Source organism: Mustela nigripes, chromosome 2, assembly GCF_022355385.1.
Source record: "Mustela nigripes isolate SB6536 chromosome 2, MUSNIG.SB6536, whole genome shotgun sequence".
NCBI lineage: Eukaryota > Metazoa > Chordata > Mammalia > Carnivora > Mustelidae > Mustela > Mustela nigripes.
The window spans coordinates 14,654,553-14,675,021 of NC_081558.1; the positions used below are offsets into that span (position 1 = coordinate 14,654,553).

The window sequence follows — 20,469 nt, forward strand, 5'->3', positions numbered from 1 at the left end:
AAGGGCTTTTCTGAGAAACACACTGGACCAGATCGGGCCTGGGATGATCAGGATGGAGTCAAAAACTTAGGACGGAATCTAAGCAGGCACCGGTGACCAAAATCCTCATTCAAGAGAAATCAGCATTGAAAAGAGGAAAGCAGCCCAGTATTCTAAAAACCAATACCCAAAACATCCTCCCAAAAGATAGAAGAGCATAACCACTAGAAGAGAAAGTCACAAGCTTACAATGACTGTACAGAGCAACATATGCACATATTCTACAAAAGGAAATGATACGAAGCAATTCTATTCTGCTTGTCAGGTATCGCTTAACTGGAATGTTCACAATAAGTGAAAAACATAAAGATATAAAATGTGACTCTGTACAAAATACATAAAAAAAATCTAGATTATGATTCCCAGTGTGAAGGCAGGAAGAAAAGATACATAAATAAGGACACCCAGGGACAAAAAGGAAACATGCCAGAATATTAATAGATATTCTCTATGGGTAGATTAACCAGTGACTTCATTTTCTTTGTGCTTTATCTATAAAAAATAAATATGCATGTGCTTTATAATCAGAAAACATATATGTAAATTTGCAAAGAAAAATTCCCTAATCAAATAAGTCAGTGGTCATAAGATAGGTGTTTACAGAAAATATTTGCTGAATGTATGAAAAGAAAAACATTTCTCAAAGAGTAAATCTCCTTCAATATGAGGTGTATTTCTTGTTTTTGTTATTTTAAATAAGCACCAGATCCAGTGTGGAGCCCAATAGGGAGCTTGAACTCAGGACCCTGAGATCAAGACTCAGAGCTTTAACTGACTGAGCCACCTTTTTTTTTTTTTTATTTCTTTTTTCTTTTTTTTTTTAAAATTTGACAGAGATCACAAGTAGGCAGGGGCAGGCAGAGAGAAAGGGAAGAAAGCAGGCTCTGTGCCAAGCAGAGAGCCCGATCCCAGGACCCTGGGATCATGACCTGAGCTGAAAGCAGAGGCTCCAACCCACTGAGCAACCCAGGCGCCCCCTGACTGAGCCACCTTAACATAAATTTCAATTTAAAAAAGGCCCCTGGCAACACAGAAAAGCATCTGGCACTCAATTAGTAAGACTGTTTCATTTTCAGATATTTGCTGGTTTTAACTGCACAGAACGGTCTGTTTGTTTAGTCATTCGATAAAAACCACTTCTGAACTGGAGAGGTTTCCCAGTTTGTCCTGTCCTTGCTCATGCCTGAGTTGCAGCTTTGAGCTTATTTTAAACCTCACTGTGAACTCTTTATACCTGCTAAATGGATTCTTCAATTGTCAGACTACTGCAACTATTTCCCCGTTGAAATTGCTTCTTTTTTTTTTTTTTTAATATCAGGTCTCATCTTACAGAATTGCTAGTTTTACATGATCTTACCAAAGAATAAAAGGTTCAAAGTTGGAAGCTTTTAAAAACAATGCAATTTGTGGATTACTGCAACCATCTCTCGAGAAGGCAACCATAAGCAAGTATCCCAGCTTTGATCCCACACTCCTCCTCCCCTGACCATATTCTGTAGAGGGGAACTTAAAAAATAACAATAGCAGTAATCCAAACATTCAACGGAAGATGTCATCCCTGTGTTTCTGACAGTAATGGAAGCAGTGGCGGGGCAGTCCCCCATGAGACGGGCGCTGGTGCCAGCAATCTGCTGTCCAGACAGCCCATGTTTGCAGACATCATTTACAAGGGAACCCGACTCTGCTCAGCCTCGGAGGCCTCTAGTAAAAGGCAGCCTGAGTCCACATCAAGGGAAGGGTGAGGTCATTTACGTTAGGTCAGTATCATGAGGCAGCGAATGCTGCAGAAACACAGAAAAAGGCCTTTGATGATCCTGTAAAAGAACAGACTGTAGTGTTTTCAGTACAGCAAGACCGCTGCTGTGGGGGGCACCTGCAGAGCAACAAAACCAGAAAACAACGGTGGGCGACTTTCAGTTATGGGTGTTTTCTTCCTCCTTCAAACAAAGTTCTTCATTATCATCATTACACTAACTTTCCACTCCACCACTATGAAGGATGTGGGGAGGAGGGGTCCTGCTTCAGCCCTAAGCTCACTTCTGGAAGGCTCCCTCTCCAGGATGAGGGGTGGCTGCCCATCCATGGTGGGACCTACCCAGTGCCTGATGTAGTCAGGGCTCCGTAAGGGTGTAGAGGAGTAAAGAGACTCAGGGACAAACAAGGCCTTCCCACTTGGTTAGGGCAATGGAAGCTGAACACTGCCTTGTGGGGAAAAGGACTTCCTCTTGAGATAAAGAGGGGGAAAGTGCTTCCTTGCTGGTCACATGGGCACCACATATGCTCATGACTTCTGGGATGTCTGGGCTAGGAGAGCATCCATCCTTGGTGCTAAGAGGGAGAGAAAAGGGACACTAAACAGCCAAATATTTCTATTACTACTACTTCTTCCTTTTTTTAAAAAAACTATTACCTCTTTCTTGGCCTTTCTGGAACCTCCACGAAGCTGACTCATTACCTACAGATTACCAGATGTACCTAACTGATGTATCGACTTTTAGTCATTCTAGAAAAGCAAGTGGGTAGAAAGGTGCTTCTACTACGTGGGCTGATGTGGCTAATCTCCACTGATCCCTCAACACAGCTCAAACATGGCCTCCCGGCCTCCCCCGGGCTGGGGGCTCTTCCATCCCCTTCATCCTGGCACAGGAGGGTTTTTTGACTTGTCCCTTAGGAGCCTAGGGATTCCCCAGAGACAGTGCCCAGTGCTTCCTTTCCCCTCTATGAATGAATATCTTAGAGTGGGGGGAGGGAGATGCTAACAAAGGGTTCTTAACCTTGGCTGCAGGATGGTATAAGCCCCCCAGAAAGCACAGACAGAATTGTGTACAAATATGTGTGCCTTTTTCCTGGCAAGCGCCACACCTTTTCATCAGATTCCCAAAGGAGTCTGTGACCCAGAAACGCCTAAAAACTTCTGTGGTAGACAGAAGATTCCTAATATATGCTTACAGAATGAACAGCGCCCACGCACACTGGCCAATATGAGTTTTCTACTAAAACTCTGAATGTTTCCAGTTGGCTAAAAAAAACTTCGGGGCAAAAAATCTCAAAAATAAAAGACATTGCAAGAACACGTGAATAACAAACTAATCACAGTAAACAGGAACTTTCGGTGCTTTCCTTACCATCACTCAGACCACTCGGAGCCTTGGCCTGAACTTCGGGTTTGGTAGGGGGAGCCATTTTCTCCTCCTCTTGGGCTGGCTCAGGTTCGGCTTTCTTGACCTGGAGGGGACACCCACTGCTGACCAGCCAGGCCTTCAGGTGATCGATGTACTCTCTCCCAAACAGAGTAGAGTCCTCAAAATTTGGAAATGCGGCAGGAGAGGGAGCTATATCTTGGAGGCCCACGGCTTCTAAAATTTTCTCTTGCCGGAAAGAGGAGGCCAAGGAGAAAGTCTGTCCCAAGAGGGCTAAAGATTTCCGGCAGAGAGAATTGGTGGTCTCCAGGGCAAGAGCCAAGTCCAGGGGGTTACTAAGGGTCTTCATCTTGACACTCAGCTCATAGGCGTTGCACGCCATGAGCAGGGGTGTGACACTCTTCAGGAGCCGGTCTTGAAGCCGCATGATGTACTTGTCAAAGGGCTTTATAATTTCAAAAAAGCAATTTTTGGTCTTCACAGCACCTTTGTCTAAAAGCATGTTTAAAAACTCGTTATCAACTCTGGGTGTTTTCAAAGCAGAGTGCTTTAAAAATTTGATAGTAAAAAAGCAAAAATCTCGGTGCTCTGGTTTTAAGGAGCATTTGAACGAAGCAAGCATTTTAGCACAGGTTTCGGTTTCGAGTTCAAAGAGAGTCTGGAAAAGCTGGGAAAATTTAACATCATCTTTTATGGTGTGAAATCCTGCCCATTTGATTATTTCTATCCCAAATCTTGAAAAGACATCAGACTTATCTATGAGGTCAAAGCTCATCTTTCTTCTGGGGAGCCGAATATCCTTCAGATTAAGCCCCAAAGGGATCTGAGTGGGAAACTGGATATCTTCTGTCCCTGGGTTTGTCCCCAGGGTCACATCAGGACTTGAGGTGGTTTTCTGGATTTGGTTGGTGCCCTGAGTTTTGGGAGTAATACGATTTACAGTGGGTACTTTCTTTGTGCTCACACTTCTCAGTGTGACAAGTTTCCCAACTCCCCCTTTAGTTGGGAGCAGGCCCTGAGTCTCTCCCTTTCCTAAAAGGGCCCCTTCCTGGTCAACGATGTTTAGACCTCGGCCTCTGCCCTGGACTTGGGCACTGCCCCTGAGCACAGAGTCTGCCTCTGCTGGACGGTCCACGTCATAATCCCGACTCTCTTTCTCCAAACACTCTTTCTCAATCAGCCTGGAGGAACCAAAGTCCCCCAGGAGTGCAGAAGGACCAAAATTATACTCCTGTGACCAAGGGGATTCTTGAGAAACTGGGTGAGCAAAGTCTTGTTCCCAAGAGCCACGGAGTGCAAATTTCCAGTCCTGAGAACGGAAATGTCCCAATTTCCGGTGGCCAAAAACCTGGTCTCGGGATTCAGAGTGGGAAAATTCCAGATCCCGGCCACACTCTTTGCGAAAGTAGTTGTCTTCACTTACAGAAGGATTGCTTGATCTGAAGGAAGGTCCTGGAAATACATCACCTCGCAGGCTTTCTCTTCCAGTGTCTCGAGCATGAGCTACAGATCCAGCCAGAGTATATCTGCTGTCACTAGGAATGTCATCGTACATATCTGCTCTGGCTCTTGGGACTGTCCTTAGAAGATCTGAAATAAATGATTCAAAGAGAAGCACAAAGGTAATTTAGACCAGAGGTTGCAAAAAGACAGTCCACATACCAGCAGCCAGGAGGGGTCCTTTTTTTGCCAGAATACATTTTAGAAATTTGTATTTGTTTCTAACATTTAAAATGCGGGTGGCTTTACTTAAAAATCCGGACTGTCAACTTATAAAAATAGGAGACCTCCAAGCACTGGCCCTGCATGTGCCTGGGTGACAGGCCACAGAGGCTGGGCAATAGTGCCCGTCACTCATTTGGCCTTGCTGGCCAGGCTCTGCAGGCATCTTTTATTAGCCCTCTTTTAGACTCACAGAAGGGTGTCTGACCCCCAAATAACCCGGGCTTCTTTACTACAACTTTACACAACTTATGTATTTCTACCTTACCACACAGTAGACAGCTCCTCTGGCGGCTGCCTGCCCTCCCTGCCTCTGAGGAGAAAATGTTAGACCACAGTGCCACTGTGGCTGGAGCCATGTCTGACACTACACCCACCAGAGCCAACCATAGCTGAGCATCTGACCCAAAGGTGGCAGACAGGCTCCCTTACAAATGTCCACTGGGCCAACCAATTCTCTGAAAAAACAGAGAGACCAAAACAGATAAGAGAGAACGCAGAAGCTAAACAAGCCACAGCGAGAGAGGTCCCAATGAAAACAGAACAGAATGTGTAGAAATGAGAAAAACAGGAGCCGAAATTTGCACTTGCTTATTCACACATAAAGAAACTCTGTAAGAAGCCAGGAACACGGGAAGAGCAGGCCTCAGGGAGACTTTGCAGAGTTGCTTTCTAACTTTCTAGCTTATGGCAGAATATTACCTAGTCAAGAAGTCAAGTAAAAGGTAGGAGAGATGCCAGGAAGGAGTAATGGGCCAAGATACCACAAGAAGCTAAAGCTGTGTATAAACCCAAGTTGATTTGTTCAACAAATAAGCAAATGAACAACTACTGTGTGTGGGCACTGCTCAGGCAATGGAGTTATAGAACAGGGAAAGGAGACAGCGAAGTCCCTACTCCTCTAGATTTATCCTCTAGATTTATCAGTTGAGGGAGCCAGCAGTAAACAGAAATCCACCATACGTAAGAATCAAGCAGACAGGAGCAGGAAGAAGAGAGCCATTTTCGGACAGGCTGGTCAAGGAGGGCTGCTCTGACAGCATCGTATCTGTGCAGCAAAGGCCTGGTGTAAGAGGTCAGACTGTGCAGTTATGGAGGAAGCCTTCCAGGCAGTGGGACATCAGGACAAAGCCCAGAGCTAAGACTAGCAAGGAAGGAGCAGAGCCAGAATGGAACAGAGGAACCAGGGGCAAAGTGATAAAAGGTGGCCCCTAAACTCTACTGCTTACTGGAGTCCTTCAGGATCCCCAGGCATCCTTATTTAAGTAATTGGGATGGGGATGTGGCCTGGGAATTAGGAATTTTTTTTAATATTTTATTTATTTATTTTACAGAGATCACAAGTAGAGAGGCAGGCAGAGAGAGAGAGGGGGAAGCAGGCTCCCTGCTGAGCAGAGAGCGCGATGCAGGGCTCGATCCCAGGACCCTGAGATCATGACCTGAGCAGAAGGCAGAGGCTCAACCACTGAGCCACCCAGGTGCCCCAGGCATTAGGATTTTTTTTTTTTTTGCATTAGGATTTTTAAAGGGTCCCCAAGGGGTATCTAATTAGCTCAGTTGGTTGAGTCCACTCACGATCTTAGGTTCATGAGATTGGGCTCCACACTCATTATGGAGTCTGCTTGTCCCTCTCCTTCCCCCTCTGCCCCTCCCCATGCACGTGTGCATGTTCTCTAGCTTGTACACGTGCTCTCTCACTAAAATAAATAAATAAATAAATAAATAAATAAATAAATAAAATCTCAAAGGGTCCCCAGATGATTCTAACAAGCAGCGAAGTTAAGGACCTGCTATGCTAGAAGATGTGAACAGAATGGGGGTAACAAATCAAGTCAGGCCCTCAATGGGACTCCACAGTTTATTCTGAACAAGATGGAAAGCCATGAAGGGGTCTGGAGCAAAGGGGAAACCTCCCTGGCTAGTGCACGGGACTGACCACTCAGGTACAATAGTGAATATGGATGTTCCAGCAAAAAGTCCACTGGGATAACGCAGGTATTGATGGCTACTGACAGCACAGTTAGGGCAACAGCATTAGGAGTGGTGGGGGATGGGGTCTGCACAACGGGGTTTTCTGACGCCTTATAAAGCAATACAGACTAGAACAGACACAGTGAAAGGCCGGTGGATGGACCATGCAGCTAGCCCTGTGACAAAGTGGTGGTTCCAGAACCATCTAGCATCCTGCTGGTTTCCTGGTACAGCTACCATCCCCCATTTTTCTTGAGGAGACTAAGATACATTGTCAGTTAATGTCTGAGTCTCTAGATAAAAATAAACCAAGATTTAAATCACTAGATATATACATGTGTATACATACACATACAAATATATACATATAAATGTGCCTGTATGCATATTTCTATACGTAAGTATTTAGGATTACATAAACGTACCATGGAAGAACTGAAGTATTCACAAAACACTACAGATATGGTTACCTCTGAGGGGTAAGGAAGCAGCTAGAAACTTTTACATTATACTCCTAACTACTGCTTTTTAAAAAAATTCACTCAGGCGCCCCATACTCCTAAGTACTTCTTAATTCTTCCAATCCCTTATAATGGGAATGTTCTTGTGTAGAAATATTCAAGCATTTAAAAAAATACAGTAGCTGAAGATAGCTTCTAGGCTTTGGTTTCTGCCCATCCAAAGTACACAAGTTATCCCTGCCCCTGCATTCAGACTCACTTGATCAATACTGAGGAAGCTTCCTCAGTGGACACTGGCTCAGAGGCTGGTGCAGGGGACAGCACAGGCCCAAAGAAAGTCTGGAGGAGGCTGGCCCACGTCAAAAAAGGGAGTGCTCAGTGGGCCCAGGAGAGCAATCAAATCAACCTCAAAACCTGCCAAGCTTCCTGAGGGAAGGCACGTGTAAGCTGGGTCTTAGTGCCCGAGAGACTTAACCAGGCTGGCCTGGGCTGGGGAGGGATTCAAAGCACAAACAGGCAGCACAGTGTCACTGAAACATGAGCCCCAAAGGTAGGAGACGAGGGCTGGGAGCCTTAGGTGCCTGGTGAGGGACCCCCGTCATCTTGCAAACGGTGTATGCACCATTTTTTATTCTGTGGGTGTCACATTTCAAAACTTTCCAAGGACAATGTTTTCAGGCAAGGCCTACACTTGGCAACCTCCCATGCCCTCATCTTGTACACACCACTATTACCATTACCTGGTTGCTCCTGCACTTGTCCTGAGGATGTAACCCCGAAATGGGGAACCCCAAAGAATCCAAGCAGGACCTTGGCCCAGCAAGGCTGGCATTAATAGACCTGTCGGGGAGGGCCGATTTGAGGGGAATGGAGCCAGAAGCTGAGAGACGGTTCAGAAGATTACTGCAATAATCCAGGCGAAAACTAGTAAGAGCTCAAATGTGGGCAGCGGTGGTGGGGACGATGGAGACAGACTGATTCAAGAACCCTTCTTCAGGTGGGGGAGGACAGAAGCAAAGAAGCTTCAGACCATAATGCCCACTTCTGCATAATGATTTGACAGGTAGACCAAAAGATAACTTTATCTCCCCTATTCAAGGAGTTGAATAGTTTGCCCAAGGCATTGATATCCTACTGCCCTGACGCTAAAAGAACGCCCAATAACTACCCTCCCCCCAAAGAAACCAAGCACTTTAATTCACCTTGAGCTTTAAACTGAAGAGCTTCACCTACGGCCTCACCACTGGGGTCCATGTGATATCGGTTAGCTTTTTCTTGCAAAACAGCATCAAAAGTCTCCTGTGCAATTCGCCTAGCTGCCATGTTTCTCTGACCTGTAGCGAGAGGGGAAAAAAAGACACTAAGAATGACAACTAACGCTCACACACAACCTGCTTAATTTCACCTAATCCTCAAAGTAATGAGACAGTAATTTATAATTCAGATGGTGCTTCAGAGGGAGGCTGGATTATTTGAAGGGGGCTTCTGCCCTTACGGAGCTCACAGGTGTGTTGGTTAGAAGGAACAAAACGAGCACTGTGACCTTAGACAATCTACCTTGCTTCTCCGAGCCCATTTCCTCAGACTCCCTACCAGTTGGGGCTAAGAGGAGAACTGCAGTAAAACAACACACACAAATGAATGTAAGTGGGGGGCGGAGCATAACCCTTGCAAATGGTGGTTAGGAAAGATGGGATCTTTCCCATTTCTATTCTCTTGTATCACAGACATGCAAAGAGGCTCTGAGAACTGCCTGGCCCTCTGAGAACTGCCTCTCAACAAGTGAGTGGAGGAATCCGTGGCTAGTGACAGAGCTTGCTCTGTACCAGGTCCTCTCGGAGGAAAGGGACTCTCACAATCTCCTTTAGTTTTTCCAAGAACCCAGTGAAAAGCAGATCCTGTTATGAATGACAGTATACAGAAAAAGAGAAAGACTCGGGCTTAAGTGACCCACCCAAGGTCAGAGAGCCCAGACCGGAACCTGGAAAACAGGGCACTGGTATCGGGGACAAAGCCCTGAAGACAGACTGGAAAAAGACTTGAGAAGCAACGCTCAGGAACCCGGTGGCTGCGTCCTTAACCAAAATACCCGTTCCGTCTTGAAACCTCCAACCTCAAGACCCAAACCTGCCCTTCCTTCGAGCCATTTCTTATAACCATCATCCCCCTTTCTCATCCCTAAACCCTTTTCCTGGGGCGCCCCTTGTTCTCTGCTGTCGAAGGATAGGGTCTCCCAGTCAGGCGGCTCCGGATCAAATCAAGTGACCGAACCTTTTTGCGCCTCCGTTTCCCCATCCATGTAATGGGCAGCTAATGGTGGGGGCTGTTGTGGGGATTGAACCGGGTGAAAAATGGTCAAGAGCCCGATACAGCGGTCGGCTGCAGTAATCCCCGTACGAACGGAACTGCTCTGGGCTCGGGTGGAATGAATGAACGAATGAACCCTTTCGGGCGTGGCCCGCCTCCTACCGGCCTCCGAGAACGAAGACAAGGGGGCGTCGGGCCCGGGAGGCCGAAGACCGCCCCCCAGGCCGAGCAGGCGGGGACGCGACCGGCGCGCAGCCCGAGGGCCGAGCTCGCGGCGTCATCGCGGGGCCCCTGGGCCCCGGAGCGGAACCCGGGCCTCCCACCCGGGGACCCGCCCACCGACGACGCCGGGGCCCAGGCCTCACCCCGAACCCACCGCGCGCGGAGCCGCCCCCGCCACCGCCTCAGGTTCCTCACCCGCCGCCGCCGCCGCCGCCGCCGCCGCCGCCGCGCGAGGCGGGGACATGCAAATGAGCCAACGGTCTCCGCAGCGCCGCGCCGCGCAGGCGCAAGCTGCCGCCGAGCCCTGATGCGCAGGCGCAGGCGGCCGCCGCCAAGTTCTCTTGCGCAGGCGCGTTGCTCGCTTCTCAGGGCAGACGCTCCCGAGGCGAAAGATTAATTTGTTGAGAGCGGCGGCAACGGAAAGCGGCCGGGAAAACGTGCCAAAGACGCCGCCGCTGCACACCTGTTGGCTCTTTCGGCTTTTACCTGCGCTCGCGGTCTCTCTTGAGCTCTCCAGGAGCGGTCCGTGGAGCTGCGGGAGGCCGAGGCGAGTTGGCGCCAGCGCGGCTGCGCCCGTACGGTGGCCGGAAGGGACCAGAGGTGGTTCTGCCGGTGACAGTCGGGAGCCCCACCCTTTCCCCACGTGGCTGTGAAAACCGGGTGAGAAGCCGGGGCTGCGGAGTTCCCTCGCGCGGGGAGGGGAGTGGGCACCGCGGGGTCGGACTGGTGACTGTGGCGCCGCCCTCGGGGACTTGATTTTGGGGAATGACTTACAGAAGCCGCCAGGGAACAAAATCCCTGTTTCCCTGGCCTCCTCTTTCTTTTCATTCATTTGATTATTCATTTCTTTTCATTATTCATTCATTCATAACCTATGTACTGAGTGACTGCTGCGTGTCTGACTCCATCCTGGGCAGGGGGGGAAGGAGAACAAAGTTAACTGAGCCCCAGTTGTCCTGGAGGTTAAATTTTAATTGGGAGGGGAGGCTAGACAGTAAAAGGCAGTAAGGTAAATGGACATGTTCCAGGTAGATACAGTACTCAAAAAGGATGATGCGATAGGAGGGTGGGGCAGCTTTAACCACAGTGGTTATTAAGAGCGTCCCTTGGCTGGCTGGGATGCGCAGGTGAGAAGGTCTAGGTTAGAGACCTAGGTAAGGTCCATGTAGAGAAAGTGCTGGTAGGTAGATTGGATTTTGTTGAGAGGGTTGGGACGCCAGTGCAGGATTTTGAGCAGTGAGGTCTCTGTGATTTCAAGTTTCTCCGTGCCTGCTGAATGGAGAATAGAGGTACAGAGTGTGGCAGGGAGGAACCTGGTGAGACTACCCTTAGGACTGTGCCTGAACCAGGGTGGTTTTGTCGGGTGGAGGAAGATGATAGAGTCCCTGCTATGTCAGGGCACCGTTTTCTCAGTGAGTGGAACCCTGGCTTAGAAAGGAAAACCGGCTGTCATTTGAGGTCTTGCTAACTCCCTTTCTTTCCTCCAGGACACCTTGCTTCTATCATGGGGACTGGTAATGCTGTTTTTCCCCCTTTCCTAACCTGGACTGTTCCCAGGTGGCTCCCAGACGACCATTCCTAGGCATTGTGTTTCTCATGAACTCCAGATACGTACTTTCATTCTGCCACCTAGCCTCGTGCCTAACCTAGGGGACCCCTGTAGGACTTGCCGTAGAGGGGGATCCCAGAGCCAGACATTGATCTCCCAAGCACAGGACTGGGCAGAGGAAGGTTCATGGGGTAGGGGAGCCAAGGCCAGAAAGCACATACAGGTTCTAAGTGGTCAGGGAAGGCACCCAGATAGCAGACACTCTGCAGAGAACCCAGGTGGAGGGAAGGCGTTAGTAAAGCAAGGCGGCATGATGGCCAGGCCTCTTACTGTTTGTGTGATCTCTGGCAGGTTCGTCCCGTCTCTTAGCTTCAGATTTCTCATCCATAAAGTAGGCAATTGACATTCGCCTTTTGGACTGTGTCGCTGTGGTAGTGTGGCCCCTCACTGTTGGCCCACTCAGGTCTGAAGCATGGCTGGGGTGGTGGAAGCATCATTTGGTGGCAGAGTCGGAAACAGAGTCCTTCCAACAGCCCCAGCGGGGATGTTTCTGCCCCTCGAAACTGGTCAGGAACACCACACAGGCATACCAGCCTGGGTGCCTCACTGAGAGGCTCTTTATTGAAACAAAATCCTTATTATTTTTTCCTTCACCTTTGACCATGGAAATCCTTAGCAACCCCTAAAGGGATCCTTGTTCTTCTGGGGCAGAAAGAAGTAAGGGGGCTATCTGCAAGGAAGCAAGGTGAGGTGTGTGATGCCCTTCTGCCTCTCCCCCCAATTAAACTGGTTGAATTACTTCTAGACAGCAAAGGAAAGGAACAACCGCTAATGTTTATTGAGCTCCTACTCTGTGCCAAATCCTATTTAAGCACTTTATAGGGATTGTATGCTTGAAATGTCACTACAGTCCTATGAGGTAGATTCTCTCTGTTTATCCCCATGTCACACAAGAGAGAGTTGACCAACAGTGAGGTTAGGTGGAGGGCCTAGGATTCAAGTCGCCACTGCTGGCCCCAGAGCCTGTCCTCCTCCTCCCCCAAAACATCTGTACAAACACAAATGGAGTCTTCACTTCCTGTGCCACCTCCAGAAAGAGAAGCACAGGCTTGAGTGGCCTGTTTCCCATACAGCCCAAATCTGCCCTTGGACTTTTGCCACATTCCCTTCCTGGCGTCCTAGTACTCCCTGTGCGTTTGTTCCCCTTACATTTTCTGTGATGTACGATTCTTTAACAGACCTGGGATGGAAAAAATAATTGTTTTGAAAGACAGCCTTAGGACAATTGAGAAAGTTGGTCATGGAGTGTCTATTAGAAAATAGTAACGTATCGCTGCTAAATCTCCTGTGTTAAATTTTCGATGCACATTGAATGTGTGAGAGTGCCCTTTTCTTGGGAGATTCATGCTGACGTCTTTCAGAGGGATTCCTGATTCCTGGAGCGTATTCTCACATGGCACATGTGTGTGCAGGAACACACGCTCTCAGAGATTAACTTGGCAAAATGTTAACAACTGGTAAAGTTAGAAGGAAATAGGTGTTCTTTGTACTATTCTTGAAACTCTGTTACAAATTTAAAAAGTGATGTATTTTAACAGAAACTTAATATTACTTCAATAAACAAAGTAGAAATAGCAAAAGAAGCAAAATGAAAGGAGTTGTTAACCCCTGTTAGGCTCTAGGCCTGAGGCCCGTTTCCCACTTTGTTGAAAAGAGAGAGTAGAGCGCCTGGGGGGCTCAGTCGGTTAAGCAGCCCACTCTTGATCTCAGCTCAGGTCTTGATCTCAGGGTTGTGGGTTCAAGCCCCATGTTGGGCTCTACTCTGGGCGTGGAGTCTACTTAAAACAAAAAATAAGTAAATACAATGTACAAAAAATAAAAAGTACACGTTCAGTGCCTCCGTCACCTTAGCTATATTTCAAGTGCTAGAACCCACCTGGACGGCACAGATAGGGAATATCCCATCTTCACAGAAAGTTCTATTGGATCCATTGTCAGATTGGGTTTGAGTTTTTGGCAAGAAGACTTCACAGGTGCATTTCATTCCTGTCTGGAGACAGGTAGTATTGGGTTTCTCTTCTGGCCATGTGAAATTACACAGTGGATGAGGGTACAGTCCCCTCATTGTCACGTTCCCCATCAGGTTCACTCCTCACGGTTTTACGGCCTATGGGGACTGTCATCTAAATCTGGCCTGTTGTGGATAATTTGTTGGAATTCATCTACAAAACAGAACTTTTCCTCTTCCTGTCTTTATAATCCGGTAATTAGGAAGTAGGATGAATGCTATATTCTTTATTAGCCAGTTTTCAGCAAAATGAGATGCCTGAGTGGCTCAGTCGGTTAAGCGTCTGCCTTCAGCTCAGGTCATGATCCCGGGGGTCCTGGGATTGAGTCCTGAATCTGGCTCCTTGCTCAGAGGGTAGCCTGCTTCTCCCTCTGCCTGCCATTCCCCCCCTTGTTCTTTCTCTCGCTGACAAATAAATAAAATCTTCAACAACAATAACAACAACAACCATGAAACAAGGTACATTTGAAGAAAATAATCCAGCTTCTATTCCTGGCCTCATCCCTCTTTTTCCTACTTCCCCTTATGGTAATTATTTCTATTAGTTTTTGATTTAGCATTCCACTTTATTATAATTAATTTTTATTTTGAAACTTTTGTTGTTCTAACAGCATACCATTGTAAGTAGTTTTATTACATAGTTACATATGAAATACCTAAAGTATATAATAAAATGCCATATAGTTCTCGTGTTACATATTATGACAAATATGGCATATCATAAATAACACATTATATAAAATGTGGCATTATAACCGTGTTATTTCATTATGATCATGTAACAACTTACAACCTGTAATATTATTAAACTATTATTTTATTCTTTGTTAACTAAAAGGACATGTATTAACAGTCTCTCTTTCTTAGATAAAATGTCAACTATCTGCCCTCTTCTGCACTTCTAGAGGCTGTGCAGGTGCTGGGGTATCAGCCTTCCCTGTGACCCAGCTTGTAAGACTTTTTCCTGGGAGGTCCTGGGCTTTGGCTCTTGGTCACTCTTCCCTAAGTGATAGCCAGGCTCACGGTTATCATCTCACCCTCCATGAAGCTTTCTTCCTGTCTTGATTTCTCAGTTTGAGAGTGTCTGTCAGGCAGGCACCTGCCGCCCCATGAGCAGGAGATGAAGATGTCCGCCAAGCGCATCACCCAGGAGACCTTCGATGCAGCCGTTCGTGAAAACATTGAAGAGTTCGAGATGGGGCCAGAGGAGGCAGTAAAAGAGGCTGTGGAACAATTCGAATCACAAGGTAAGGCACTGTAGCCAGGCCCAGCGCTGGTCTGGCTTTTTGGCCGAAAGTCAGTTCCATTCCCCAGCTCTTAACGTGCAAGAATGATTTCCCACCATGGCTCTGTCTTGCCTCTGGTGGCAGCACTGGTCCCCGGCCTGAGCAGGCTGGCGGCTTCCTCCCACTTTGTTCTTAGCCTCCCTCTACTTGCCTTGACCCCACTCAGACATCTGCAGGGCTGAATCCTTCCAGATGGGTCTCTTTTTTAATTGCCACTTCCTTGAAGAGGCTTTTTCTGACTGCCTCCCAAGAAACAGGGCCACCTGCCTCCCTGCCTCACCGACACTCCAGCCTGAGTTCATGGAGGGTTGGTCACCAGCCTGTGGCATTTTCAAAATAGGCTATGGGGGACAGTGGTTAGGAGGGGATTATTTATAGTGGTGTTGCCAGGGTTAGGAGATCCTGCTGGCCATAGCAGGGACCTCCCCAACCCCACAACAGGCCATGGCTGGGGTTGGCGAACCACCTGGCAGAGGCAGAGGCAGGGAGCTGGGAATAAATACCCCACCCTCCTACTCCTTTTGATCTGAAGTCCTATTTCCCATTGGCCAAGCCCAGTCAGACTCAAGAGGGCAAGGGTTCAGGGGGTCCAGCCTCAGATATCAGAGGCTTGTGTCCCCGGCACAGAGTGGGATCTAGATACTGGCCAGGGCCTGGAGGAGTACCCGCACGTGTGTTGTGCAGTGCAAGCTTCTCCTGGGGGGTGTCAGGGAGGGTGGGGGATGCAACCAGGTTGAAGAACAATGGGAGCCCAAGGAAAAAGGCTATGGGGTCCCCTCCCCTCTTAGACCACCAAGTAGAACATGTCCCTCACTGCAGTGATGACCTGTAGCCTCACGACTGCTCCGCTCCCATTGGCTGGACAGGGCCCAGGGGCAAAGACCACCCTCTCCATATTCTATATCCCTTGTATGAATGTGGCCCTGGTAGGGAGGGGGTTAGGGTGGGGAGCTGAGCAGACCCCCAAAGGCCTCCAGAGTGGGGTGGTTCCAGAAGAAGGGACATGAGTATGTTCTGGAAGGCCTATGGGGATGTTGGCTGTCACTTGTTTCCTAAACCCCCCCCCCCCACTCCACCGCAGGGGTTGATCTGAGCAACATTATAAAGATGGCACCCAAAGTCTCTGCAGATGGACCCCAGGAACCTACACACGACATCCTGCAGGTAGGTGGGCGTGGCCCATGTGGGCATGGCTGACCTTACACATGTGGTTCCACACACGTCACCATTGAACAGTCTGTTAGGGGCACCTTTCCACTGGTTCCTAAATGACAGATGCCGTTCTGAAGGGCAGGCACCCAACGTGTACATTGGAGCCCGAGCTTGCAGCCAGGGCTCCCTGAATCCAGATTTGAGTGTCCTTTTTGGGATGGACAACACTCAGGTTGTCCCCAGTATTGGCAGCCTTGGGGGAGAGGGCACCATGGAGGAGCCTTTCAGGAGGACCCTCCCAACCGCTAAGTCTGCTCAAAGATGAATAGGAATTACAGAAAGTGTGCTCCACCACCTGTGGAGCACTGATTATTCAGCAGGACACTATTTAGCCCCTTTAGCACGAAAACTGGCCTGTGAGGTGGGTGTTGTCATCCTTCCTGACTTACTGATGGGCAAACAGAGGCCCAGAGCCTACCCTCACTCTCTAGCACACAGACAAGGAAGTTAAAGATCACAGAGATTATATGCTATCCTTAAGGTCACCTATTAAACAACGATAAGCTGTTGATAAAAAGGCAAAAGGCTATAGTGTTTATTGAGAACTGACTGTGGAGTCAGTTCTGTGTGAGGCGCTTTCTTTGTGCTGTCTCAGTTGTTCTCTCAAGATCCCTGCAAGGCGGGGATTACTATCCCATTTTATAGATGGGTAATCCGGAGACAAAAACAATGATTTACCTGACAGCAAGTGAATATCGTGACAAAAGAGGAAGTTGGAGAACACAGCCCTGGGTATGAACCCAGCTTTGCCTAAGGCAACGTGTTTACTTCTCTCTGCTCTCAGGGTCCTCACCATCTCCAGCCTCACAGAGATTTTGAGAAAATTACCTCATTGTTTTGACTTATTTGTTAGTAAGAAATGCATTTGTTGTCTTGGCAGTTTTTTTATTGGGTTGTTCATCTCGTTCTCATTGATTTGTATGTGCCCTTTACATATGAAGGGTCTCAATAACAACAGTCTCTAAGAATCACTGAGCACTTCTTAAGCACTCAGCATTGTGCTAAATCCTTAAAACATATTATCTCAATCTGTTGTTAGCCTATTTTGCTGATTAGGAATCTGAGGCTTCCAAAAGATAAATGACTCACTTGTGGTCATAGCCAGTGAAGGGCAGAGCTAGGACCCAGATCCAGGTCCATCTCCCAGGGAATCAAGCTGGGAACAGCTCTGTTGTTTTCTACCAGCAGTACAGAAAACTCCTTTTGTTTACAACCTTCACTTTTTTATTCTTCTTAATTTGACTTTTAATTTTATTTTTCCATTACTGAAGAAGAATGTGAATATGTTCTTGGCATAAAAGATTCAAGCAGTACTCAAGCATTTATAGCAAAATCTGATAGGCCCTGTCCCCTTCTCTCCCACCAAACCCCTTCTCTCCCTTCCTGTGTGGGAGGCGCCACACGCTTTGGGTTTCATATCCTTCCTTATTCTCACCTTGCAATTGAACCAGCCCCTTCTCTTGCCACGGCAGCATTGACCTCTGCTGCTGCTGCGGCTCCAACCTGTGAAAAATGCTTATCTGTGGGGGAAAAATTCAACTCTGCTGATGTCTTTTGAAATGAGTCTACCAGAGTCAGGAAGTTTGTTGCACACAAACTTGCAGAAACAAAACCAAAAAGTCTTGGAACACTAAGGAGAAAACAAGCCGGACTGGTTTTATATTGCAAGGAGTGTCAGAATCCAAGCCATCAGCCATAGAGAGAATGACCTCCCAGGTTAGTGGACAAAGCCCCCATCATCAGGCCAAGGTGTCACAGGTGGGGTACAGCTGACTCTGCCACCTTCACTTCAGTGACTATCCTCTCCTCAGCCACCCACAGGGTCTGGGGTCTCAGGCAGCACCTAGGGGCGATGAAGACCACTGTCTCAGCCAGCCAGCGCAGAGACTCACCTTCCTGATACCATCTGGGGCAAGAGGAGATTCCAACAAACTGGATAGAGACTAGTGTGCAGCTTGTGCCCTTTATCTTTTCCTCTCTCACCTGACTAAATCCAGAGTGTTGTAACTCCAGCACTGTGCATCTTAACGGCACTTGGGCCACCGCTTTTCAGGTTTCTTGCCAAGTTCCTTCTCAAATGCTCCATCCTCTGCTTTGGGTTTGTGGTAAAATATTACACAGATTCACCATCTTAACCGTTTCTAAGTGTACATTTCAGTGACACGAAGTACTTTCACACTGTTGTGGAACCATCACCCACCAGCCATTTCCAGGACTTTCTCATCTTCCCAAACTGAAACCCTGTCCCCATGAAACACTAACTTCCTGTTCCCCTCCCCTAGCCCCTGTCACTCAGCATTCTCCTTCCCGCCCCTCTGAATGGGACTTCTCTGGGGACTCCTCTAAGTACAATCACAGAGTTTGTCCTTTCGTGGCTGGCTTCTTTCATTCAGCATAATGTCATCAGGGTTAATCCATGTTGGAGCCTGGGTCAGAATTTTGTTCCTTGCTATGGCTGAATAATATTCTATTGTGTGGATGGACCACAGTCTGTTTATCCATTCGTCCGTGGATGGAAAGTTGGGTTGCTTCTAGCTTTCGTCTCCCAGAATTAATGCTGCTGTGAACACGGATATACAGACATTTCTTTAAGACTCCTTTCAGTTCTTCAGGATATATCCTTGGAAGTGGGATTGCTGGATCACGTGGTAATTGTATATTTACTTTCTTGAGTATTTCCCTAACCACTAGCGATGTGGACCATCATTTTGTCGCCATAGTGGCCACCAGTATATTTTCTTTGGTGAATGTCCATTCGAGGCACATTCTCTGCTTTATGCCTATTAATATTCTGTGTCATTGTAACATATCCTCAGTTAAGTCCAGCTCAGGGACAGAGAGCCAACTGGCATCCTTGCCATTCAGAGCAGTGGTGGCCAAATCCCAGCCCTCTGCGCTGGGTTGATGGCATCTATAGAGCTGCTCTCCCTAGGGCCAGGGACCGGTGATTTCATAAGTCCCAGGAGGCTCAGGTTTATCTTGGGCTCATTGCTGAGGCAGATCTGGAGGTCATGGAATTGAATGGCAGCTAGAGTTGGATGCTCTTTTCAAGTCGTTTCCTCTCATTATTACTGTTTTTCCCCCAAAGGCTTTGAGTTGAATTTGGGTAAATCAACAGTGTGTATGGTGTGGTTTCATTTGGCAGATAAACGTTTGTGGAATGGATGGGAGAAACAAACAGGAGACATCTGGTAGGGGCCGGTCTGGCAAAGGTAACTTTCACCTTCCTTGGAGAGGTGGCCCCTGGAGGGTATGTCGGTTAGTTGTAGCTGCACAGTAAACAACCCAGAACAACGGCCTTTTCTTGTTCCTTATGGTTTGACTGAGCTCAGCCAGATGGTTCCACAGGTCTTGCTTAGAGAGCCTCTTGCAATGGCAGCTAGGGTTGGAGCATTGACTGTGCCTGCGCTCACGTGTGTGGCTCCATGGAGGGACCCTGAGATAGCTGGGTCTCTCCGTCTCTGTGTGACCTCTGGAGCTCGAAGCTCCTAGAAGCCCATATGTGGAAGCTACCGCGGCTGGACTGCATTTCCACCACAGGCCTAGGTCCCGGGAAGGGGGATCTGATGGGGTGGGGGCACAGGGGCATTGTTGCTATAGAACCTCTTTGGGCTGAGCTGACACTGAAGTCTCTCCCGTGTCCTCTAGGCCCTGGATGACCTGCAGGAGTCCGTGGCCCGCTCTCACCCCCAGGAAGTATCCGCACACCTCACCCGCTTTTTAGAGCAGTGCAAGCAGCATAAGGCGAGCCGCTTCCTGGCAGCCCAGAAGGGGGCCTACCCCATCCTTCTCGCCGCCTGGAAGCTTGCTGTAGCAAGCGACCAGGGCCTCCTGCTCCAGGCCCTCAACGCCCTGTCAGCCCTGACCGATGGCCAGCCCGATCTCCTAGACACCCAGGGCCTGCAGCTGCTGGTGGTCACACTGGCCCAGAATGCCGACGCGGCTGATCTGACATGTTCTGGCATCCGCTGTGTGTGCCATGCCAGCCTGAAGCACGAGCAGAATCGGCAGAGCCTGGTGAAGGCCGGTGTGCTTCCTCTGCTGACGGGTGCCATTACCCGGCATGGCCACTGTGCTGATGTGGTCAGGGAGGCCTGCTGGGCCCTCCGAGTCATGACCTTCGATGATGACATCCGTGTGCCCTTTGGCCATGCCCACGACCATGCCAAGATGATTGTGCAGGAGAATGGAGGCTTGAAGGTACTCATTGAGGCCGCCAAAGGTAGGAGCGGTGTGAGAATGAGAGTTGGGTTTTAGGATGGCTTCAGGTGTGGCTGGCTCCAGGCTCCACTTGCCTCTTCTGGCTTACCAACACCCACATGCCAGCCCTAGTGGAATAGTTCCTTACTCTTGGTTGCTCTAGGTGAGTTCCCAGCCAGGTCTCATTGGCCAAGACCAAATCTTGTGCCCATCTCTGGAGCCATTTGAGGAAGGGGCTTGGCTCTGTTCAACCACACAGACTGAGAGTACACGGAAAGGAGAGCTCCCCAAA

At 48.4% G+C, this 20,469-nt stretch overlaps 2 protein-coding genes across 16 annotated transcripts in view; one reads left to right on the forward strand and one right to left on the reverse strand.

Annotated features, from left to right (window-relative positions):
* SUGP2 (SURP and G-patch domain containing 2) overlaps positions 1-10,430 on the reverse strand; it is a 30,777-nt gene extending 20,347 nt beyond the window's left edge. For 4 of the 11 annotated variants that reach the window (XM_059389487.1, XM_059389480.1, XM_059389481.1 and 1 more), the window contains exons 1-3: positions 10,058-10,194; positions 8,536-8,667; positions 3,165-4,769 (exon numbers count right to left, since the gene is read on the reverse strand). In XM_059389487.1, the coding sequence (XP_059245470.1) occupies positions 3,165-4,769; positions 8,536-8,667; positions 10,058-10,106 (1,786 nt within the window). In that variant the 5' untranslated portion in view covers positions 10,107-10,194. Of the gene's footprint in view, positions 1-3,164; positions 4,770-8,535; positions 8,668-10,005; positions 10,195-10,348 lie in introns of those variants that run through there. The other 7 variants (XM_059389486.1, XM_059389483.1, XM_059389484.1 and 4 more) reach the window with 7 other exon arrangements.
* A 1-nt stretch (position 10,431) lies between these two features.
* The window catches only part of ARMC6 (armadillo repeat containing 6), a 28,092-nt gene continuing 18,054 nt past the window's right edge, over positions 10,432-20,469 (forward strand). For 4 of the 5 annotated variants that reach the window (XR_009402345.1, XM_059389492.1, XM_059389494.1 and 1 more), the window contains exons 1-4: positions 10,432-10,522; positions 14,553-14,726; positions 15,847-15,929; positions 19,626-20,199. Coding sequence is in view for 4 of the 5 variants with exons in the window: in XM_059389492.1 (XP_059245475.1) it covers positions 14,600-14,726; positions 15,847-15,929; positions 19,626-20,199 (784 nt within the window). In the remaining variant the exon portion in view is untranslated. Of the gene's footprint in view, positions 10,523-14,552; positions 14,727-15,846; positions 15,930-19,118; positions 19,190-19,625; positions 20,200-20,469 lie in introns of those variants that run through there. The other variant, XM_059389495.1, reaches the window with a different exon arrangement.